The following is a 24,837-nucleotide window of genomic DNA, read 5'->3' on the forward strand; positions in this document are numbered from 1 at the left end:
TCTCCTGAAGTTCCTCCGGAAATTCTTCCAAAAACTTTTCGTAAATTACTTCGAGATCTCTTTAGAAATTTACTCTGGAAGAAACTCTTCCAAACATGCCTCCAAGAAGCCCCTGGAAAATTGTTTTGAAATTCCTCAGTGATTCCTTCAAGAATACTCTGAACATACTCAAAAAAAAGTCCTGTGGAATTCACACGAAAATCTCTCTGGAAATTATACATAGGGGGAAAGACGGCTTTGGCAGGTTTTGTTCTATTATTGGCAGGGGGGTTTTTGTCGACCAAATATTATGAAATTTGGCCACAATATTCTTTAACATGCAAAGAACGTTTAGGCCAAATTTAAAAAACCCCCTGCCAATAATAGAACAAAATCTGCCAAAGCCGTCATTCCCCCTATTTTAAATTCTCTCAGCATTTCCCTCAGAAACTTTTCGGAAATTCCTTCCGAAAGTCCTCCGATTTCCGCCATTTGGCTTGCGGACAAATGACTTTTGGCCAGTTAATTTTCCCGTTTCATAGGGTGTCTGTTGCTTAGGTGAGTTTGCAAAATGTTCTGTCTCACGTGCTGTTTCTTCGACTGTATTTTGGAATATTATAGTAACTTGTCGAATAAACTCAGGCTTCTCCGGCAAAACGGAACAGTGGAACAGGCTAACTCCATTAAATTTGAGGTTAGACAGAGAGCTTTTTTCAAACAGGTTAATAGAATAGTCTCAAAATGGAATGTTGTATTATTTTTTGTTTTATAAATTTTAAAACAATGAAAATTACTTCTTCATTTTGTTTTTCTAAAATTATTGAACATCTTTCCTTGCTAATTTGCATCCATACGGTTCATGTAGTGCATTGCTCGCAAAGCTAACGGAACAACCCGTCATTTGTATTAAACTAATTTCCTGCCCCTGCACATAATGCAATCATATTGTTGGTAGCACATATGCCCCAGTCTATTGAGCTTCCTGTGTGATTACTATATAAATCCAACAAAATGGTCTGTTTTCATCACATTCATTTGTATCGAATCCAACCGAAGCTTAGGAATTCAGAGCAAACTATCTCGTCGGTTAAGATGTCTTCAGTAAAAGCTCGTACCTTTTTTGTACTTTCCATTGCTGCAGTGATGATGGTAGCCTTTGTCGGTAACTCCGCAGCTAATCCACAGCTAGGTATACTAGAAACACAATTTATAAATTCTTAACGTTCGAGATCTAGAACTATATTTATAATACATCAAACAATATAATTTACTTAAATTAATTTTAAAACCACCCTTATCATTAATTGTTTCAGATATTCTGGGCGGCTATGACATGCTGGGCGTATGCATCAACAATTGCGCCCAGTGTAAGAAAATGTTCGGTGAATTCTTTGAAGGGCGACTGTGCGCTGAATCCTGTATCCAGTTCAAGGGTAAAATGATTCCGGACTGCGAAGACATCAACTCGATTGCTCCCTTCTTGCACAAGTTGAACTAAGGCAAACGGTCAAAATGCACTACCCACGTTATACCCAATTATAAATATTTTTTATTAAAAAGTATAGGTTCAAGTTGAAATTTATAGCAAAAATATTGGCATTAATTAAGATTATTGAAAAATCATACATAAAAATATAAAATAAAAATCAATAGTCAGGAAAATAGATAAAATAGAGTGGATAACTATAGAAAGAAACAAATCCAGTACATTTTGGAAGCAAATGCTATTGTTTCGAATAATTCGTCACATTTATGGATAAACTTAGTTGTTGTTCATCCAGCTTCGTAATGGTTTCGTAACTTTGTTATAGTTCTTCCTAACATACAACAATTTCTTTGCACACATGGATCTTCCGAACCGCAGAACATTTGTTTCACGTTCCACACAGGAAGTGATTCCTCCAACGGTCATAAAAAATGATACCTTACCTGAGAAATGTCATGCAAAGATCAGTGTACCATCGTCCCTGAGAGCAACGCCGGCAACGCGTTCGTAGTCATGCAGAAGATACCCACCGCGTGTCAAAGGCCAGCAAACCAATCAATGGCTAATATGTTGCCGCACTTGACCCGCTTTGCTTACTTAGCATTACATACAGTTCTCTTGTTTCACAACCCATAACTACCATCCTGCGCTCCCCGTCGTTGCCCCCGCAATCTCCCACGGTGTGGGCCAGTTCATGAATTTTATGACCCATCTTTCCAGTCCCACTTGCGCGGTAACAGACCGATCTAGGTTTGGTTCGCCGTGTCTTCTTCGAGAGTCTCATATAGAGGCGCATTCCTTTTATTAGTTCATCTCGCTGGCTGCCTGCTAAGAGGAATCCCGCACCGACTGGCAGAGGCTTCTTCTCCAAGCAAGCAACCCATGGCCAGCGATCCAGGGCGTGTTTGTTCAAAATCAGCGCTTTCCCAGGCCGAGGCCTTTGCCTTCTCGAACGGTCGCGGTGAGCTTAATTTAATTTGAACCTTTCTTTCATGCTATTTTAGCGCTCACTTTTTATTCCCTTTTACTCATGTTTGATGTGTACTGAAAGGCTACGAAATAATTTCGGAAACAAATTTGAAATATAATTTGAGGCATACAATCCATGCAAGTTAAATAAGGATCAACGGTACCTTTTCCACCTATAAGGCCCATTGAAATGCACCAACATCACCGCTAGGTGGGTTAATCGTGCCTTCATTCTTCGGCGGCCTCTGGGCGCTACGGTTATGCTCCGCACGCCGCCCAGACTTATGTGTACTGACAAAACAGACATTTGTACTATGTTGTGGTTAGCCAACAATAACCCCAGTCCGTCAGTCAGTCAGCAGAGCAGCAACGGCACACATTATGAGCGAAGATCTATGAACAAGACCGACGACGACGACGACCGACTGCCTGACGGCAAATCATGCTCGCCTCGGTAATTAGAAAGAGGTTTGAGAACAATATTTCCCGATAGGTTCGGCGTTGCTCCCCGATCCCACCTGACTGCCGATCATCAATCGGTGGATGGGTCCTGGTTTAGAAGGTGTAAGATCTGGTTTGTGAAAAGCACCCGATTTGGTGAAATCGTTCAATGTTTGGTATGCTTTTTAACGCCTCCGATAGGGGCTCATTAGATTTTGGAAGCGCGCTTTTATTCTGCTTTCATCTTCGGTAAAGAGATTCCGAAAAGCTAATTAGGATTTGAACATCAGTCTTCATTTCGTACGATAAGGACGCTGTCTAATGAGGAGGAGTAATTTGTAAGTCACGAGAGCTACTTCTGTTATCAGACTGTGGGAATGTCTAGTGCTAATGGTTCTATTTGATCTGGTCAATTTTCAAAAGCAGCGAAGGTTTCCAATAGTTTGATGATACCGAGGCTATTTAAGGGATGATAATTCGAAAGAAGTACAATGTAGATTGGTAAGTACAATACCGAGAGAGACAAACGGCGTCGACCGATTAGTCACAGTTAAATGCTGTAACTTGCTGAGCATTTGTGTTTAAAATTTGGCACTACTTCAATGAACAACTGGAGGCTTTGAGCCTCGCAACTTATCTTATCCACTTTTGTTAGCTGCAGTGACTGCAAAATCGAGCATAATTCTCGATAATGTGTAGATTTCATTCTAGTCAGACATAAAGTCATCTCAACACATATTATTGAAATACGACAGTAATCTGAACTTATGCTAATTGTAATAATAATGTAATTCATATAAGGATTGGTGATGGCTTTGGAAAACCGACAGAATAAAATCAAACAATATCAAAATTGTACTAAAGAATAATAATACGTAGAGCCTAATCGAATAAAAGAGAACAACAACACAAATTAAAGGGCAGAAATAAAAAAAGGTGTTATCTATGAAAGCCAGAAATTTTCAGAATGATTTACGTTTATTAGAACAACAGCGATAACACTCGGAAGAAAAAAAGGAAATTCCGAAAAATGCTAACAATTAGAAACCCAAAAAACCTTCGCACAAACCTTGAAGGGATTTCGCTTAATCGCATTTTGTAAATACTTTACTTGAATCCTGGAAGGATTCCGCTCGATTCCAAAAAAAAAATCCGCTCGAATCCTGGAAAAATCCGCTCCTGGAAGGATTCTGCTCGAATCCAGGAAGGACTACGCTTGAATCATGGAAGTATTCTGCTCGAATCCTAGAAGGATTCCGCTCGAATCCTGGAAGGATTCCGCTCGAATCCTGGAAGGATTCCGCTCGAATCCTGGAACGATTCCGCTCGAATCCTGGAAGGATTCCTCTCGAGTCCTGGAAATATTCTGCTTGAATCCTGGAAGGATTCCGCTCGAATCCTGGAAAAAATCCACTCGACTCCTGGAAGCATTCCGCTTGAATCCTGGAAGGATTCCTCGCGAATCCTGGAAGTATTGTGCTCGAATCCTAGAAGAAATTCATCCTAGAAGGAAAAAATCCGCTCGAATCCTGGAAGGATTCCCCTCGAATACTGGAAGGATTCCGCTCGAATCCTGGAAGGATTCCGCTCGAATCCTGGAAGGATTCCGCTCGAATCCTGGAAGGATTCCGCTCGAATCCTGGCCGTATTCCGCTCGAATCCTGGCAGGATTCGACTCGAATCCTGGAAGGATTCCGCTCGAATCCTGGAAGGATTCCGCTCGAATCCTGGAAGGATTCCGCTCGAATTCTGGAAGGATTCCGCTCGAATCCTGGAAGGATTCCGCTCGAATCCTGGAAGGATTCCGCTCGAATCCTGGAAGGATTCCGCTCGAATCCTGGAACGATTCCGCTCGAATCCTGGAACGATTCCGCTCGAATCCTGGAACGATTCCGCTCGAATCCTGGAAGGATTCCGCTCGAATCCTGGATGGATTCCGCTCGAATCCTGGAAGGATTCCGCTCGAATCCTGGAAGGATTCCGCTCGAATCCTGGAAGGATTCCGCTCGAATCCTGGAAGGATTCCGCTCGAATCCTGGAAGGATTCCGCTCGAATCCTGGAAGGATTCCGCTCGAATCCTGGAAGGATTCCGCTCGAATCCTGGAAGGATTCCGCTCGAATCCTGGAAGGATTCCGCTCGAATCCTGGAAGGATTCCGCTCGAATCCTGGAAGGATTCCGCTCGAATCCTGGAAGGATTCCGCTCGAATCCTGGAAGGATTCCGCTCGAATCCTGGAAGGATTCCGCTCGAATCCTGGAAGGATTCCGCTCGAATCCTGGAAGGATTCCGCTCGAATCCTGGAAGGATTCCGCTCGAATCCTGGAAGGATTCCGCTCGAATCCTGGAAGGATTCCGCTCGAATCCTGGAAGGATTCCGCTCGAATCCTGGAAGGATTCCGCTCGAATCCTGGAAGGATTCCGCTCGAATCCTGGAAGGATTCCGCTCGAATCCTGGAAGGATTCCGCTCGAATCCTGGAAGGATTCCGCTCGAATCCTGGAAGGATTCCGCTCGAATCCTGGAAGGATTCCGCTCGAATCCTGGAAGGATTCCGCTCGAATCCTGGAAGGATTCCGCTCGAATCCTGGAAGGATTCCGCTCGAATCCTGGAAGGATTCCGCTCGAATCCTGGAAGGATTCCGCTCGAATCCTGGAAGGATTCCGCTCGAATCCTGGAAGGATTCCGCTCGAATCCTGGAAGGATTCCGCTCGAATCCTGGAAGGATTCCGCTCGAATCCTGGAAGGATTCCGCTCGAATCCTGGAAGGATTCCGCTCGAATCCTGGAAGGATTCCGCTCGAATCCTGGAAGGATTCCGCTCGAATCCTGGAAGGATTCCGCTCGAATCCTGGAAGGATTCCGCTCGAATCCTGGAAGGATTCCGCTCGAATCCTGGAAGGATTCCGCTCGAATCCTGGAAGGATTCCGCTCGAATCCTGGAAGGATTCCGCTCGAATCCTGGAAGGATTCCGCTCGAATCCTGGAAGGATTCCGCTCGAATCCTGGAAGGATTCCGCTCGAATCCTGGAAGGATTCCGCTCGAATCCTGGAAGGATTCCGCTCGAATCCTGGAAGGATTCCGCTCGAATCCTGGAAGGATTCCGCTCGAATCCTGGAAGGATTCCGCTCGAATCCTGGAAGGATTCCGCTCAAATCCTAGAAGGATTCCGCTCGAATCCTAGAAGGATTCCGCTCGAATCCTAGAAGGATTCCGCTCGAATCCAAGAAGGATTCCGCTCAAATCCTAGAAGGATTCCGCTCGAATCCTAGAAGGATTCCGCTCGAATCCTAGAAGGATTCCGCTCGAGTCCTAGAAGGATTCCGCTCGAATCCTAGAAGGATTCCGCTCGAATCCTAGAAGGATTCCGCTCGAATCCTAGAAGGATTCCGCTCGAATCCTAGAAGGATTCCGCTCGAATCCTAGAAGGATTCCGCTCGAATCCTAGAAGGATTCTGCTCGAATCCGAGAAGGATTCCGCTCGAATCCTGGAAGGATTCCGCTCGAATCCTGGAAGGATTCCGCTCGAATCCTGGAAGGATTCCGCTCGAATCCTGGAAGGATTCCGCTCGAATCCTGGAAGGATTCTACACGAATCCTGGAAGGATTCTACACGAATCCTGGAAGGATTCTACACGAATCCTGGAAGGATTCTACACGAATCCTGGAAGGATTCTACACGAATCCTGGAAGGATTCTACACGAATCCTGGAAGGATTCTACACGAATCCTGGAAGGATTCTACACGAATCCTGGAAGGATTCTACACGAATCCTGGAAGGATTCTACACGAATCCTATACCTACCCTTCAAATTCAAAATATTGCTAATATGTATCTATTTTTTCTTGATTGTCGCAAAATATTGTATGCTGGTTAGGGTGGCTCAAATTAGTATGGGAAAAACTTTTTTTCAATTTTTTTGATGGGTCTTCTTCGGTTCTATTTGATGTCCTCATGCTCTGGACAAAATTTCAGCCAAATCGGTCAACGTTTGGGCAGTGCTAAACTCGTTGGAAGTTTATATGCAAAAATGTATGCAGAAACAGCCCAAAACAGTGAATTGCAGATGGACGGCACAACTTACGATGAAGAACTATGATACTCACTCAGATCTTGAAGAATTTAATACAGAATGCTTTGCAGAAAACCGCGAGAAGATTAGAGTTTGCCCGGCTAAGTTATTAGCATTTCTCTGAAGTGGGGTTTGAGCAAATTTCGTTTCTTTTACCTTTGAAAAGAAATAAATTCACCCCTACAACACTCCAGTAAAATGCTAATATCTTTGCCTTAAAAACTCTAATCTTCTCGCGGTTTTCAGCATAACATTCTGTATTTAATTCTACAAGAACTGAATGAGTATCATGGTTCTTGATCGTAAATTGTACCGTCCAACTGCAAATCACTGTTTTTGGATATTTCTGCATACATTTTCCATATAAACTTCCAACGAGTTTAGCACCGCCCAAACGTTGACCGATTTGGCTGAAATTTTGTCCAGAGCATCAGGATATCAAATAGAATCGAATAAGAGGGCGGCCCATCAAAAAATTTGAAAAAGTGTTTTTTGAGCCACCCTAATGCTGGTGGGTTATGTTGATTAAATTAAACAAACTTATACCATTTTGTTCATAAACATTTTTTTTCTGCAATTTTTTTTTTTAAACTACATATGCGCAAACAAATAATTCAATAAGTTTTTTTTTATTATCTTGACTATGCATATGCACAGCATATGAAATGTACAATTTCATATGAAATTTGCGAACGTGTCTTGCAGGGACACGAACCCTCAACATTCTACTCTCTATATAGGCGTGATAACCTCTACACAACAAGACCACGTTTGTCATCAGAATCCGAATGCATCAGCCTCTACCTCTTTGCAAATCGAATATCTGTCGGATGCTTGATTTGCCAAATCGTCATAACTATGCCCCCAAGGATTTGTATAAAGTGTGAATCAGTGTGTGTCCCTCCAAGACACGTGGATTCTACTTCGCAAATTTTATACCAATTTGTCCATTTCGAAACATGCCAATATATTAAAAAAAAAACAGATTAATCCACCTAGCGGTGATGATGCATTTCTCGTGCATCGTAAAATGTATTGAAAAAATCACATATGAAAGGTCAAAAAAGCATTTTAGGGGAATAGATCATACTTTTTCTATCATTCTGCATGTTTTTGCATTGTCGAGCTGAGTCGATCGGTATATAACACAATGGGTCTCCGGGCCTTCTATCAAAAGTTTATTTTTGGAGGTACAACGGTACAACTTTGTTGTACAAGAAAGGCAAAAATGATTGTGGTACTGCCGAGTTGCCGAATAATATGTAATTCAATATGTATTAAAATGGATAAAAAATCTCTGCCATACCCAAGAATAAAAGAAATGATAAGCCTCCTGCTTGACCTGCTGTATATTTTTTGAGACAAATCTGTTCTAATTGTTTGCGGAAATTGGAAAACAATCCTTTATTTTAGCTACATCGAACATAACTCAGAAACCACTCAACATAAATCGTTATTGTCATTCATGCCAATCATTTCAAAATTTTGTATTTATGCTGTTTAGAAATTACATGAATGCAATAATTGCTTCCATACTTTCCCAACCCCGGTGAAAAATTCTCTTCCACAGGTAGCCTCGAGAGCGACCTCCGATTGCCTCCGTGTTTTGTGGCTGCGATATTTCATTCGTTTGTTTGTTTGTCCGTGCCCTTTTCATGTGCCTCTTTTCCCTGAAGAGCACACAGACTGCACCACTTCAATCGCCTTACCCCCTTCGAAGGTCGCAACCACAAAAGTCAACTTCCAGATTGTGCATTATTTGTACGAGCAATCCTACATCTTGAATATGTAGCAGGGAAAGGGTACAGAGCAGACAGAAAAGAAGGAATTACAGATTTCGACACTTCTTCGCCATACTGATGGTCACCAACCAAAACAAACGAAAGAACAAAGAAGCAGTAACATCAACATAGTGATCAGCAGAAAGGAAAAAAAAACCGAATCCAGCAGATAGGAAGTAAAATTTATCCTCTGTGGATTTGGAAGAATCATTTGAATAATTTCACTGGATTAAGAATTCCCTCCGGTAAAACCCCGAACAGGACATCTCGCCGGGCAGCGCACATGCTGCACAACTGTGCGTGTAAGTTTAGTCACTTGAAGGGCTGCTCACGTTTTTGAACTGATTTCCGGGAATTTCAGACCAAGCTTCCTGGTATGGGGAGAATGGTTCAATGCATCATTGAAAGTAGCTCAAATGGAAGGAAATTTTTTTGTTGAACACAATGGGGAATACTTATACTTGCTTATAAAAATATAATCCAGGTTTAGAAAAGTTCTATAATAAAACAACTTTCTTGATTTTGTATGTATGTAGACAAAAATCTTAATCTGACAATTGATTCATCAGGTTGAACGCTTTTTATGCATTAATTATAGGCAGCTTCGTGCATTTTAGTCTACTTCCACCTTACGTTACACACACTGTCCCCAGTTGAAAGTTAACAGCGAACCCGTCATCGGTCTGGAAATGAGATACTGACTAGTTGCACGATGTTAGATAAGAATCCCGCCTGACCCGGACGGCAAAGCGACAATTTGTCCGAACCGATTACTCATCCACTTCGCCAGGGTAGGGTGGTGGTGTGGGTTCACCCGGTCGGGTCCCAAGTCTAGATGGTCGTTTGCCAATCATAAAACTCTGATGATTGCATCCGAATCCGAAATCACTCAACCCGGGCGAAAAAATAAACTCCTCTAGAGCAGGAGACATCCGTTTTACGACCGACGCAATGCAAAATTTGCGGACATAGTGTTGAGTGCAGTATATTACCTCGTCGGTTCACCATCACGTAACAAACGCAAAAAAATCAAAACTTTATTGCCTTTTTGGATTGTCCTAAAAGATTCTCTTCTTCACGGTTCCGGTACAGGGCAAATCTGTTAGAAGTGGACACAAAATTTGGAGTAATCCTCATAGCAGTGTGTATTTGCGCTTTTACAACATTTTGAGAATAATTGTGTAAACGAGCTGACTGGATAAGCATCTTTTGTTATGTATAGCTTATACAATTTGTATCCGAGCCTGTTTAGTGAATTCCTTTTCATAAACAATGAGACGAGAAACTATTAATTCGTATGCGAGTTTCAACAAAATAATATTGAGATATTCACGGCTAATGCGGATAGAACAGTCACTGGTATTAGATTACTGTAAATCATGTGGCTAGCATTTCATGACCATACGCAATGGTATCGATTCTTGAAATCTAAAAACAGACCTTGCTTTCAATGCAGATGACGCTACAGAACAGAACGCTATAGCAGATCGGAAATATTTAAAACAATTTTTTTTCTCGATATGTTGGTATATTTTTATTTAAAATACATACAGAAAATATTAGAATTTTTTAAAGAATTCTCGCTTAACTTTTCAAAAGGTCCTAAGTAACATTTTTTTCATGAATTAATTTGAGTACTGCAATCAAAAGCTTTCATGTTGTTCTGTTGATTGCGCTATTCAAATTAATTCATGAAAAAAATGTTACTTAGGTCCTTTTGAAAAGTAAAGCGAGAATTATATAGAAATGTTTTATCATAATGTTCAAGATCAAATTGAAACGATTGTATGACATTTCGCTGAAAACAATTTTGCGGAATTACATTTGGTGGAATGTATCATTTCTTGGAGTACCGTCGTCGGGGGTGACAATGGGTCAAATCGGGATGAGAATGGGTCACTGTTTCAACTACTTAGAATGCTTAGAAACATCTCAACGGAAGGTGTTCTTAGAAGTATTTGATCCATTTACTAAAGGAAACCCGTATTTCAGGATGTCCCGGAATGTGACCAAATGGTTCAAATATCCTTAGAACACATACCAACGATTTTATGTTGCAAAATCATGAAGTTTGACACATGGCGAGCCAGGTTTCAGAAAAAATGGTCACTTATCAAGGTGTTCCGGAATGTTAAAAGATGGACCAAATTCCTTCAGAACACATTTAAGTAAACTAGTTTAGCATTGCTACGAAATTTTATACGTCATAAACCAGGTTTCAGAATTGATGAAAAAAGTTGCCACTTCTTCCAGGCAACCAGCCTTTCAGGGCGTCCTTAATTGAGACAACATAGGCCAAATACGCTGAGCTTGTTTTGCAAAAGCATGAAGTTTGACACGTTGCAAGCCAGATTTCAGAATTTATGAAAAAGTGGCCACTTCTCCCAGGGAGCCATCATTCCAGAGTGTTCCGGAATGTAATAAGGTGGACAAAAAGCCACAAAAAGCCTATTGGAAGGAGGCTTCCGAGCCTCTTGGAAGGAGGCTTCCGAGCCTCTTGGAAGGAGGCTTCCGAGCCTCTTGGAAGGAGGCTTCCGAGCCTCTTGGAAGGAGGCTTCCAAAGCCTCTTGGAAGGAGGCTTCCAAAGCCTCTTGGAAGGAGGCTTCCAAAGCCTCTTGGAAGGAGGCTTCCAAAGCCTCTTGGAAGGAGGCTTCCAAAGCCTCTTGGAAGGAGGCTTCCAAAGCCTCTTGGAAGGAGGCTTTCAAAGCCTCTTGGAAGGAGGCTTCCAAAGCCTCTTGGAAGGAGGCTTCCAAAGCCTCTTGGAAGGAGGCTTCCAAAGCCTCTTGGAAGGAGGCTTCCAAAGCCTCTTGGAAGGAGGCTTCCAAAGCCTCTTGGAAGGAGGCTTCCAAAGCCTCTTGGAAGGAGGCTTCCGAGCCTCTTGGAAGGAGGCTTCCAAAGCCTCTTGGAAGGAGGCTTCCAAAGCCTCTTGGAAGGAGGCTTCCGAGCCTCTTGGAAGGGGGCTTCCGAGCCTCTTGGAAGGAGGCTTCCAAAGCCTCTTGGAAGGAGGCTTCCAAAGCCTCTTGGAAGGAGGCTTCCAAAGCCTCTTGGAAGGAGGCTTCCAAAGCCTCTTGGAAGGAGGCTTCCAAAGCCTCTTGGAAGGAGGCTTCCAAAGCCTCTTGGAAGGAGGCTTCCAAAGCCTCTTGGAAGGAGGCTTCCAAAGCCTCTTGGAAGAAGGCTTCCAAAGCCTCTTGGAAGGAGGCTTCCAGAGCCTCTTGGAAGGAGGCTTCCAAAGCCTCTTCGAAGGAGGCTTCCAAAGCCTCTTGGAAGGAGGCTTCCAAAGCCTCTTGGAAGGAGGCTTCCAAAGCCTCTTGGAAGGAGGCTTCCAAAGCCTCTTGGAAAGAGGCTTCCAAAGCCTCTTGGAAGGAGGCTTCCAAAGCCTCTTGGAAGGAGGCTTCCAAAGCCTCTTGGAAGGAGGCTTCCAAAGCCCCTTGGAAGGAGCCTTCCAAAGCCCCTTGGAAGGAGCCTTCCAAAGCCCCTTGGAAGGAGGCTTCCAAAGCCTCTTGGAAGGAGGCTTCCAAAGCCTCTTGGAAGGAGGCTTCCAAAGCCTCTTGGAAGGAGGCTTCCAAAGCCTCTTGGAAGGAGGCTTCCAAAGCCTCTTGGAAGGAGGCTTCCAAAGCCTCTTGGAAGGAAGCTTCTAAATCCTCTTGGAAGAAGGCTTCCAAAGTCTCTTGGAAGGAGGCTTCCAAAGTCTCTTGGAAGGAGGCTTCCAAAGTCTCTTGGAAGGAGGCTTCCAAAGCCTCTTGGAAGGAGGCTTCCAAAGCCTCTTGTAAGGAGGCTTCCAAAGCCTCTTGGAAGGAGGCTTCCAAAGCCTCTTGGAAGGAGGCTTCCAAAGCCTCTTGGAAGGAGGCTTCCAAAGCCTCTTGGAAGGAGGCTTCCAAAGCCTCTTGGAAGGAGGCTTCCAAAGCCTCTTGGAAGGAGGCTTCCGAGCCTCTTGGAAGGGGGCTTCCGAGCCTCTTGGAAAAAGGCTTCCGAGCCTCTTGGAAGGAGGCTTCCGAGCCTCTTGGAAGGAGGCTTCCGAGTTTCTTGAAAGGAGGCTTCCGAGCCTCTTGGAAGGAGGCTTCCAAAGCCTCTTGGAAGGAGGCTTCCGAGCTTCTTGAAAGGAGGCTTCCGAGCCTCTTGGAAGGAGGCTTCCAAAGCCTCTTGGAAGGAGGCTTCCAAAGCCTCTTGGGAGGAGGCTTCCATAGCCTCTTGGAAGGAGGCTTCCAAAGCCTCTTGGAAGGAGGCTTCCAAAGCCTCTTGGAAGGAGGCTTCCAAAGCCTCTTGGAAGGAGGCTTCCAAAGCCTCTTGGAAGGAGGCTTCCAAAGCCTCTTGGAAGGAGGCTTCCAAAGCCTCTTGGAAGGAGGCTTCCAAAGCCTCTTGGAAGGAGGCTTCCAAAGCCTCTTGGAAGGAGACTTCCAAAGCCCCTTGGAAGGAGGCTTCCAAAGCCTCTTGGAAGGAGGCTTCCAAAGCCTCTTGGAAGGAGGCTTCCAAAGCCTCTTGGAAGGAGGCTTCCAAAGCCTCTTGGAAGGAGGCTTCCAAAGCCTCTTGGAAGGAGGCTTCCAAAGCCTCTTGGAAGGAGGCTTCCAAAGCCTCTTGGAAGGAGGCTTCCAAAGCCTCTTGGAAGGAGGCTTCCAAAGCCTCTTGGAAGGAGGCTTCCAAAGCCTCTTGGAAGGAGGCTTCCAAAGCCTCTTGGAAGGAGGCTTCCAAAGCCTCTTGGAAGGAGGCTTCCAAAGCCTCTTGGAAGGAGGCTTCCAAAGCCTCTTGGAGGAGGCTTCCAAAGCCTCTTGGAAGGAGGCTTCCAAAGCCTCTTGGAAGGAGGCTTCCAAAGCCTCTTGGAAGGAGGCTTCCAAAGCCTCTTGGAAGGAGGCTTCCAAAGCCTCTTGGAAGGAGGCTTCCAAAGTCTCTTGGAAGGAGGCTTCCAAAGTCTCTTGGAAGGAGGCTTCCAAAGTCTCTTGGAAGGAGGCTTCCAAAGCCTCTTGGAAGGAGGCTTCCAAAGCCTCTTGGAAGGAGGCTTCCAAAGCCTCTTGGAAGGAGGCTTCCAAAGCCTCTGGAAGGAGGCTTCCAAAGCCTCTTGGAAGGAGGCTTCCAAAGCCTCTTGGAAGGAGGCTTCCAAAGCCTCTTGGAAGGAGGCTTCCAAAGCCTCTTGGAAGGAGGCTTCCAAAGCCTCTTGGAAGGAGGCTTCCAAAGCCTCTTGGAAGGAGGCTTCCAAAGCCTCTTGGAAGGAGGCTTCCAAAGCCTCTTGGAAGGAGGCTTCCAAAGCCTCTTGGAAGGAGGCTTCCAAAGCCTCTTGGAAGGAGGCTTCCAAAGCCTCTTGGAAGGAGGCTTCCAAAGCCTCTTGGAAGGAGGCTTCCAAAGCCTCTTGGAAGGAGGCTCCAAAGCCTCTTGGAAGGAGGCTCCAAAGCCTCTTGGAAGGAGGCTCCAAAGCCTCTTGGAAGGAGGCTTCCAAAGCCTCTTGGAAGGAGGCTTCCAAAGCCTCTTGGAAGGAGGCTTCCAAAGCCTCTTGGAAGGAGGCTTCCAAAGCCTCTTGGAAGGAGGCTTCCAAAGCCTCTTGGAAGGAGGCTTCCAAAGCCTCTTGGAAGGAGGCTTCCAAAGCCTCTTGGAAGGAGGCTTCCAAAGCCTCTTGGAAGGAGGCTTCCAAAGCCTCTTGGAAGGAGGCTTCCAAAGCCTCTTGGAAGGAGGCTTCCAAAGCCTCTTGGAAGGAGGCTTCCAAAGCCTCTTGGAAGGAGGCTTCCAAAGCCTCTTGGAAGGAGGCTTCCAAAGCCTCTTGGAAGGAGGCTTCCAAAGCCTCTTGGAAGGAGGCTTCCAAAGCCTCTTGGAAGGAGGCTTCCAAAGCCTCTTGGAAGGAGGCTTCCAAAGCCTTTTGGAAGGAGGCTTCCAAAGCCTTTTGGAAGGAGGCTTCCAAAGCCTCTTGGAAGGAGGCTTCCCAGCCTCTTGGAAGGAGGCTTCCCAGCCTCTTGGAAGGAGGCTTCCCAGCCTCTTGAAAGGAGGCTTCCCAGCCTCTTGGAAGGAGGCTTCCCAGCCTCTTGGAAGGAGGCTTCCCAGCCTCTTGGAAGGAGGCTTCCCAGCCTCTTGGAAGGAGGCTTCCCAGCCTCTTGGAAGGAGGCTTCCGAGCCTTTTGGAAAGAGTCTTATAGAAGAGGTTTCCAGTCATCTTGGCGGGAGGTTTCCGAGCCTTTTGTCTGGAGGTTTCTGAGACTATTAACATGAGATTTCCAAGCCTATTTGCAGGAGGTTGCTTCGGAAGGAGCCTCTTCATGTCTCTGAACTGGAGGCTTCTTAACCGTTATATTCCATACTTTAGTTCAGAAGCATTCTATTCAGCATTTTGTCTTGAACAGCTGTATTACATTGAAGAATTTTAAGATTTGTTCATTCGACGTTTTGTCTATTTGATCTTGTGTCACACAGCCCTTCGTACACACTGCTTGGGGTTGACAAGATTTGAATATCTTTGATTGACTTTGGTTTGACTGATCGCCATGCATATTATGTACAATACAAAGTCATAGGAAAAAACATTAAACCTTTATCGATAAGTTTTTTTTAAATTAGAATACAAACGCCATTACGCTTGTTTGCACGAGGTACCCCCTGAGGCCAGTGAAGGTACCCCTAGTGGTACATTTACTCCAGATTGAGAACCGCTGCACTAGACAAATGATTTGGTATATTTTTTCAATCCACACTCATAATAAATCTTCAGTACGGTTTATGTGGTTGGACCCTATGAGAAATTTAATTCTAACCACGCAAAATTTGAATGACTTCTCTTAACATGGACTTAATGCTATCGTTTTTTCGCAGTACAAAGCTATAAATATACAAACTGATTTGTACTGTTCAATCAAAGTTAATTGCTTATTTCCGGGGATTGAACCACCCGACTTGGACATTAATTTACAATGTTGTGAAAACTTATATGTGAATATGTACATTATGTGGAAGATATTGATTTGAAAAATCTATTGGAGGTAACCACTTTCCCTTTGACTATGCGTCCAATTTGGCAATCTTGAGCTCATTCAGTAGCCGCTAGGTTGCGACCGACGGAGGTCCTTCGTAGCTTAGTTGGTTAAAGCACCAGTCTAGCGTACTGTAGGGTCATGGGTTCGAGTCCCATCGAAGGGAAAGTGGTTACCTCCAATCAGGCTTGTAAAATGTCATCTGCATGTCATTTGACTAATTTGTTCATAACTTTCTTCAGAAGCCAAATTTATTCCATAATTTTAGATGTACTTATAACGCTTGAGTAGGGCTATATTTTTGTCCAAGGGTACATTGCTCTAAATATTACATATGAGGCTGGATAGTGAAAACTCCCCAAAATGTCACGTGTCATTTGACATAATGTCATTTGAATGACATTTTGCCTCCAACGCCTCAGATTACATATTTACAGCAATGTCTTGTTAGACAAAGTTGTAGGCACATTTAAGCGCTTTAAGTTTGTCATACCACAGGAATGATGGCTACGTTCAGAAAAAAGTTCTGAGAAAATTATACAACCGAATGCAAATGACATTTTACAACACTGCCTCCAATACATTTTCCAAATCAATATCTTCCACATAATGTACATATTTACATATGAGTTTTCACAACATTTTAAATTGATTTGTACTGATTAAAATGTCAACAATCTATCACAAGTTCATAATATTTAGATTTAAATATGTTAAATCAATTTTGGAACACTTTATCTCTCATAAGCCACCCATACACAATTTTGAAGAAAAAAAATCAAATATTTATGAATTTGTTCTCAGGTGCCTAATTGTTTTGTAGATTTGATAAATTTGATGAAAGATTGACTAGAAAAAAAATTGTTGAGTAGATATCACAAAAAGGGGATCAAGCCTTCCTAAATTCTGCGTCAATAACCTCAACAATTTAAAGACAATCCGTGAAGTTAAATAATTAGCTTCTCAAAAATTGTGTGAAAACATCGTAAATTTCAATTTCGCACAGCGTTTATTTTGGTAGTTTGTCAATAACTCATTTCGGAGTCTCAACTTCAAAATGTTTTATACAGTGGACGTCGAGAGTGACGATTTTTCTGTAACAGTTCCGAACTATATACCTCTTAAATTCCGTAACTAGATGAATTCAAATAAATAGAAAATCGTTCAGAGGAGTTACAGAAAAAATATTGCGCCTAAAGTTCAATTTTGGATTTGATTAAATGATCTTCTATTGTCTAATGTCTTGTGAAAAACTTCGCTGGAGCGCTTTCTTCCTGAAAATATAATATTTTCAATGAATTTATGCTCTTTCAGATAGCATAAAAGCAAAAACTAGCGCAACAAAAAAACCTTCCTGGATATGCATCCCGAGCGTCGACCCAAGCTGTCGACGCGAGTGGAACAAAAAACTGCATCGAAAAACGTCGTTTTTGCAAACGATGTGACAAAAACAAAACGAAAAGGCAGCATTATAGCCGTCATAAAATTGCTCTTTATTCTGCCATTAAACAGTTATAAGCGCTGGATCGTTGTTCGTACATATCACCGAGTGCAAGCCCGGGGACTGAGTGCTCGGTTTAGTTGGGTGATGAGTTTGCAAACCGAGGTTGAGGGTAGATTGGCAAACCAACAACGCTTTGCGACGACCGACCGATCGGACGGCGCAGAATGCATAGAATGAAATCCGTGGCAGGTAGCCAAGCCGAGGACGGTAAGGAATATGCATGCCTGTCTGAATGATTGCTGCAAAATCTTTTAGCCTCAAGTACCGAGTAAATATTTGAATATTTTTTTGGAACTGTCGTAAAAAGTTGAGGCCGATGTACAGAAGTGTCCTTGCAAGGTCTTAAAAAATCTATTTAGATGGTTTTGCAAATGCATTTTTAGAGCCTGGAAGTGACGATTTTTCTTTTTTCGCTGTTTTTAAAGGTACCTGGTACCTGGTATACTGTATGCATGACATTATTTTCATATCATCTATCTTATCAATCCCAAGTATGTTTCATAAAAACAATAATCACATTCGTTTGCATGATTATAAAATATTAATAGATTAAATAATAGCTCTTTATGTGAAAAAATTACCTTCCTTTCCTACGTACCAATAAGCTCAATGTGCAATTTACGACGAATATCAAATTCTCAAAACCAAAAAAACTCTAGTTTTGACTTGAGCTATTGATAGTGGGCCAGATGGATTAATGAGTTCCAAAGTTATGGCTACCAAATCAAATGCAGTTCAAATGATCAATAACTCCTGATTTTTTCAGGCCATCTTCTTTTGGTTTTCAAAAGAGAAATCATAGGAAGCAAACTCTCACTATATTGGTATGAAAGTTTATGTGAGAAAAAGGTGCAAATGCATCGCGAAATTTAAGGGAAGACCTGTTTTGACATAAGAAGCAAGCCTTGGTTTTTTTGTTTCTTAGTGACTCTTTAATTCGAAATGCTTCTTATTTTTTTAAATAAAAATATGAAAAAATAGAATATTTATCTAAAATTTAATAGAGAAATAAAGTTTATACACGGGCACATTTTGAAATTCTCAAAAGGATTCCCTTATTCCATTAATTGGCATAAACGAGCATTAAATAATAATAACAATCATATCAACGCGCACAAAATCAACACGGCAATGCTACTTCAGTAAACATGGCAGAAGTATGTTTATCCAGATACCAGGTACTGTAATAGAAAACAAACTTGTTTGGAATGAGGTCATTTGTATTTATCTTCCCTTTGCCATAAAACAAAGAAACTATCATCAATCCAAAAAACCAACAGCATTGTCCTGCATTTTTTAACACCAAGCAATAGCACACTCCTAGCCACCGGGTAGCGAAATTCGGCCCGCTCAAGGTACGCTTTTTAGGGAAATTGGCAAGAATTTTTTTGTCCGCCTCCGCCGCACTCGCTCCTTTTTTGTTCCTACTCCAAGGGGGTAGATACCGACCGATGATGATGATCGCTCGGGAATTCTATTTCTGCTGAACGGTAATTACGACCCGGCCAGACACACCGGAGCAACTAAAAGGGGGCCGTCAATATAAATCAACCAGAACCCAAAACAAACCATAAAACAATAAACGATCCGTGGCAGCCCGTAAAGAACCGGGGAGGAATGCTCCGTTATGTAGCTATGATAGAATTTTTCAGGCTCTGTCAGGACACGACAGTGATCTGTTGTTGCGCGGGCGGATCGATCTTTTGTTGCATACGAATGGTATGCCGCATGGTACGAAGTGGTGTTGGAGCGTGGTGAGTTTACCCACACTATCGGCTCGGTTCGATTTTACGAGGACTACTTTTCCTTTATTGGCAGTGTATGTCCAATACTAATGGCAATGGCAATGTCCTAGCCTCTTTGCAGCATACGTAGTATAATGTGCATCACACAATGCAGCCGCTGAAATCATGGGTCAATTTAGTCGATATCTATTTCTACCAAACTGAAGATATCGAGACTTGCACAGCCGAGATCGATGAGTAATTCAGGGTAGAGGGTTAGTATAATATCAATTATTGAGGTTTCGCGCACAATTCTTACAGTTTTTTAATTGATTGACAGAAGATGCAGGCATGCAACATAGATCAGAATTTTGATAAAAAAATTATTTTGAGCTTTTTATTGGAATGTCTTCACTTGTCATAAGACAAGTTTTTACAATCCCATTGAATTCAATGGGATTGTAAAATGTGGAATTCAATGGGATTGTAAAAACTCGTCTTATGACAAGTGATATATCAGAATTTTATTATACCTCAGTATTAAAATTTAATAAGTATGGTATAATTTAAAAGATCATTATTACATATTGTTATCATTCAAAATTTAAAAAAAAAAACATTTATACACTGAAAGGGGCAACAACATCTATTTGTTCTGAATTCCAATCTAACAACGAGTGTAAGTAGATTTCGTTTCCGCCACTTCGCAATGTGTGGCACCCACCCCTACCTTAACTCGATGTTTGAGACTAATGTCTGAGTGCAACGTAATCAATGTTCCATGTTTATAGACTGGAACAGCAGTCAACAATTTGGTTCACGATAAATGGCACATATCAGTATCTCATCGTTCACGAAGAGGAACATTAGCGGTGATATGGAACACGTCCTTGCCTCACCACCAACCCGGATGAGATCTGTACTTCATTGTGCAGCGCGTATGAGATGCGGCATGTGGCAAATCGAATTTATTCGAAAATGTCTTCTAAATATCCTTTAGAATTGTTTTCCGACAACAGGAATTCCCTCCAGGAATGATTAAAAAAAAAATGTTCCATTAATTCCATTTGAATTTCCTTCAGAAACTCCTTCGAAAAATCCTATGGAAAGGCCTTCGATAATTCATCCAGAAATTCAGAAGTTCCATCCAGAAGTTCCGGCAATTTTGTTGGTTGATTTTTTCCTGAAATGTATTTAGTAATGAAATAGTAAATCCTTAAGGATTTTCCGAAAGGAATTTCAACGGAAATATAAAAATAATTCCAGATGTTTTTTTTTCAAAAAACTCTTGAAGTTATTTTCTAAATGATTCGTAATTGATAATAAATGAGAATTTCTAAATAAATATCCGATGATTTTGAGGAGTTTCTAATTAATTTTACGGAGGAATGTCCAAAGGTTTTCCTGAATGAAGTTTTGAAAGAATTCCTGGATGAAGTTCTGAATAAATGCCTAAGTGAAATTTCAAAGGAATTACATAAATTTTCCCTCCTAGAGTTATGGAAGGGATTTCTACAGAAATTATTAGAAGAAATTGTTTCTTGAAAACCTGAAATATTTGCTGATGCAATTCCTTGAAAAAAGAACTCCGCAAGAGCTCCTAAGGCAATTTACAAAGGATATCAAAAAGAAATTTATAAAAGGAATTCACCTTAAAGGTTTACAAAAGAATTTCCGAAGAAATTTCTTAAAGAATTTGTAATTGAATTCACGAAGGAATAGAGAAATTTAAGGGTCGTACACATATTACGTAAGCACTTATGGGGAAGGAGGGGTCTGTTGTTTTCTTACGCACCATATAAATAAAAAATTGGGGGGTCCCGTAGCGTAGTTGGCTACACGTTCGCCTTACAAGCGAATGGTCATGGGTTCGATTCCCAGCCCCTCCACCAAAACCTTCGTCAGTCGCCGGATGTGCAGCTTAGGCGGTGGCGTATTGGAGTGCGCGCCTTACCGTCACGACTGCCTGATGACGACTGACAACTTGTTCTTCTCGGAGGCATTCCTCCAACGTTACTCGGATAAATGGCAACCAAACAAAGGCAACGATCATTGGATACACGACATGGACAAAACGGACACAATGGACTCACGATGAGATGGACCAGCAACGACAACAACAATGAATAATGGAAAAATCTAAAAATAGATTCTGTGTGGATTCTGGCTGCAGAATACCACAGTAGATCTCGGCACAGTAGCGGTTAAATAACACAGAGTGCCTACCAAATAAATAAATGAATAAAAAAAAAAAAATAAATAAAAAATCATTTGTATGAAAAAAATCTTACATGGGGGGAGGGGGGTCGAAATCCCAGAAAAATTGCTTACATAATAAGTGTACGACCCCTTACTGATATTCTTAAAGGAATTTCTTCTGGATTTTAGACCTCCGGAAATTCTTTTTGAGCATTCTTTTGGGTATCCCTTCAGAAAATCCTTCATTTTTTTTTAGAAATCATGTTTTACTAAAATGAATTTCCAAATAAATTCGCGTAGGAATTTGGAAATTCTAATAGGTATTTGCTTGAAAATCCCATTTAATTTTTTTTTGGGATTCCTATAATAATTATTCAGGAAATTTATTCAACAATTCCTTCAGAAATTTGTTAAGAAATTCTTTTCAAAAACTATTCAGGTGGTTCTTTGCAAATTATTATTAACTGCGAGGTTTCTAAGCCAGGTTACTATTTTTGCATTCGTATATCATGAGGCTAGCACGATGATACTTTTATGCCCAGGGAAGTCGAGACAATTTCCAATCAGAAAATTGCCTAGACCGGCACCGGGAATCGAACCCAGCCACCCTCAGCATTTTCTTGTTTTGTAGCCGCCCGTCTTACCGCACGGATAAGGAGGGCCCGATTTCATAAATTTATTCAATCGTTTGTTCGGAAAGTCCTCCACACATTTTTTCGTTGCACCCCCCGGAATTAATTCGGTTATTCATCCAGAAGTTCTTCCAGGCATACCTTCAAACGATCCTCCAGGAATTCCATTGTAAATTACTCTACGTAATGCTTCGGAAATTTTTCCACTGATTTATTACTAAGCTCCTAAAGGAATCCTCTGCAAATGATTCTAGAAATACCTCCAAAAATTCCTTTAGAAATTCTTTCGAATATTTCTTTTTTAAAAATATCTAAAAATTCTTTTGGAAACTGTTCCGGATTTTTATCAGGAATTCCTTCAGCAAATGTTCAGAAATTCATCCAGGAGTTCCATTCTTCGGCTCCCATAATTCCTTTCAGGAATTTCCAAATGATTTTTTTAAGGAAGTGAGTAGTAAAACCCGGTTTTGACTCTGGAATTGATGACTAGAAAACCCCCCAAAATGTCGTAAATGTCGTTGCAGACTATCCATTATAACAAACGAAAATATTTTATTTATATCTTTATTAAAGAGGCTTTCAGCCCTTGGCTGGCTCACCTCCGCGAAATCGAAAATATCACAAACTCATTTATACATATAGAGATCGACCTTCAAAGGCCATGTTTCGTACATTGCCTCAAAAGCTTGGATTTGGATACGACAGGATTTTAGGGAAGGATTTCGTTTGGGACAGCTTCGTCGCGTTGGCGTTATTTCTCCCGGACCCGTCATGGGAGACTCGGTGGCAGATTCGGTCGAGAAAAAAGTGCCGAAGTGCACTGCTCTTGGAGGCGCGGGTAACCCCTCCAAACAGCTTTTGCAGAGCAACGTGTTCTCTCCGTTGCCGCTTGATGACGCCGGCAATCCGCCGAAAAAGAGGAAGAAGCAGCAATCGCAGCTGCCGCAGGTGCAACCTGAGCGGAAGGAGAAGTGCCCGCCTGTGTTTGTAAAGGGCGATCCGCCGGATTTGCGCCCGAAAATTCGCCAATTAATCGCTAAAGGGCTGAAGTGTACATTTCGGCTCTGCAGCGAGGGCGTGAAAGTGATGCCGGTCAATAAGGACCACCACAAATCCGTCGTGGAGTTCCTCGAGGTCCACAAGTATGAGTACTACACTCATGACCACCCCGGCACGAAGCCGCTCAAGGCTTTGCTGCGAGGACTCCACGATATGAAGGAGGAAGAGCTCCAAGCAGAGCTCGAAAGTTGCGGACTGAAGCCAGTAGCTCTGGGCAAGATCGCTCGGCACGACAAGGCGAGGAGATCACAACTAGCTTTACCTGGTCCATCTGGAGCTCCACCTTCTGGGCGGACCTGAAGCTGGTTGGCGTTATGAATTACACCGTCGTTGACTGGGAGCGATATCGGCCAGTGCAGCGCGACGTCACGCAGTGAACGACGTGAACTTTCCAGCCATCCCGGCTCCTCGTCGAGCGATTCCGATCCTCCCACCGTTACAACCGCACAAGCGATTGGCAGCATCAGCTGCGTCGGTTCAAGCTCCAGTACCGTCGGCTCCATCCACCAGCGAATGGCCCTCACTCCCTCCCCCCCCTGGGTTCCGCCGGCAGTTGGAGAACGAAGCCGTCCCACCGGAAGAATCTGCTCGGCTCTACACTCCGGAGCAATTGATGCCGATCTTCGCGCAACTCGCTACTCGGCTGCGCGGCTGCAAAACCCGCTTCGACCAGGTCTTCACTCTTGGCATGTTCATCATTGAAAATGGCTGCAAGGGTGGTCCTGGTCAACTTGAACACTTGCTCCCTAAAGAGCAAAACAATTGAGCTGAAGGATTTCCTTTAGGAGAAGGCAATAGACGTGGCGTTCATCACCGAAACGCACCTTAAACTGGAGGTGAACGTCAACATCGTTGGGGCCATCAGTGTGGAAGTCACTACCTCTGTCGACACAATCACGCTCATCGCGGCGTACTGCCCAACTCAAGCTAAAGCTGGCGACGGATCATCGGCCGCCCTTCGGAGGGACATCACCAAGCTTACGCGGAGACAAGGTCAGTTCATCATTGCCGGCGACCTGAATGCCAAGCACCAAGGGCAACTGGAGGAAGGTCACTATACGACCCTAAGCCTGGATTCCCCTACGCGGCTGAGTCGGTCCGGCACCCATTCCATAATCGACCTATACATCACAAACATGAACGACAACATTTCCCAGCCGGTCGTCTACCAGGAGCTCAGCTCGAATCACTACCCGGTGGTGGCGAAAGTGGGCTCCTCGGTCGATCGGCATCAGCAGTCCCGGGGAAACTAACATCGTGCCGACTGGAGCCGGTTCCAAAGGTGTGTGGACGAAAACATCAACTATCAGCGACATCCGACCACACTGGAGGAAATCGACGTCCAGCTCCACTCCATCCAAGAGGCGATCTCCTAGACCCGTGAACAACATGTACCAACTGCTAAACTGGTAAGCAACACCCTAAACATTGATTTGCGAAATGTCACTCGCAGGCAGTACCAACGTACTGGGCTGCCTGTGCTTAAGGCCCGGTGCAATCGCATGACCAACATTATCCAGGCCAGAATGTTGGACCTCAGAAATAATGATTTTTCCTAGACTCTGCTAAGCCGTTCTGGAAGCTAACAAAAATTCTAAAATCTAAGCCTCGAAACATTCCACCTTTGATCCCATTAGACAATAATGGCTCTAAGGATCGCTTGATAACTCTTGCAGAGAAGGTTTTTGAAATAGGTCGGAAGCAGCCGTTAATGAGCATGCTAACAACATCCATCTTATTCCCAACGACTTCTCGGAGGAGTTGGAGATCTCAGCTGGCGAATTGACGGCCTATATCAAATCATCAAAAAACATGAAGGCCCCAGGCTTCGACAGCATCCTGAATCTCGAACTCAAACATATGAGTGCTCCGTTCTTCGAGCATCTTTCGCTGATCTTCAATCAGTGTCTCCGGCTCAGCTACTTTCCATCGTCAGCTACTTTCCATCGTCAGGAAGTCAGCGAAAGTCATCCCCGTCTGTAAGCCTGGGAAGGATCCTTCCTCCTCCAAAAGTTATCGTCCCATCAGCCTTCTCTCAGGGTTATCCAAG

The 24,837-nt window shown here is 43.2% G+C and overlaps 1 protein-coding gene across 1 annotated transcript; it reads left to right on the forward strand.

Annotated features, from left to right (window-relative positions):
- The first annotated feature begins 1,018 nt into the window (after positions 1–1,018).
- LOC134220145 (eclosion hormone-like) lies at positions 1,019–1,631 on the forward strand. The gene is made up of 2 exons (XM_062699136.1): positions 1,019–1,168; positions 1,293–1,631. The coding sequence occupies exons 1-2, from the start codon at positions 1,072–1,074 to the stop codon at positions 1,475–1,477; spliced, it is 282 nt and encodes a 93-aa protein (XP_062555120.1). The 5' UTR covers positions 1,019–1,071; the 3' UTR covers positions 1,478–1,631.
- The last annotated feature ends 23,206 nt before the right edge of the window (positions 1,632–24,837 follow it).

This window comes from Armigeres subalbatus, chromosome 3 (assembly GCF_024139115.2).
Source record: "Armigeres subalbatus isolate Guangzhou_Male chromosome 3, GZ_Asu_2, whole genome shotgun sequence".
Lineage (NCBI taxonomy): Eukaryota > Metazoa > Arthropoda > Insecta > Diptera > Culicidae > Armigeres > Armigeres subalbatus.

Bases quoted from the DNA above. Each gene is read 5' to 3' on its own strand.
- LOC134220145 (XM_062699136.1), top strand. From the start codon at position 1,072: ATGTCTTCAGTAAAAGCTCGTACCTTTTTTGTACTTTCCATTGCTGCA. The intron at 1,169-1,292 runs GTATACTAGAAA...TAATTGTTTCAG, and splicing joins CGCAGCTAATCCACAGCTAG to ATATTCTGGGCGGCTATGAC.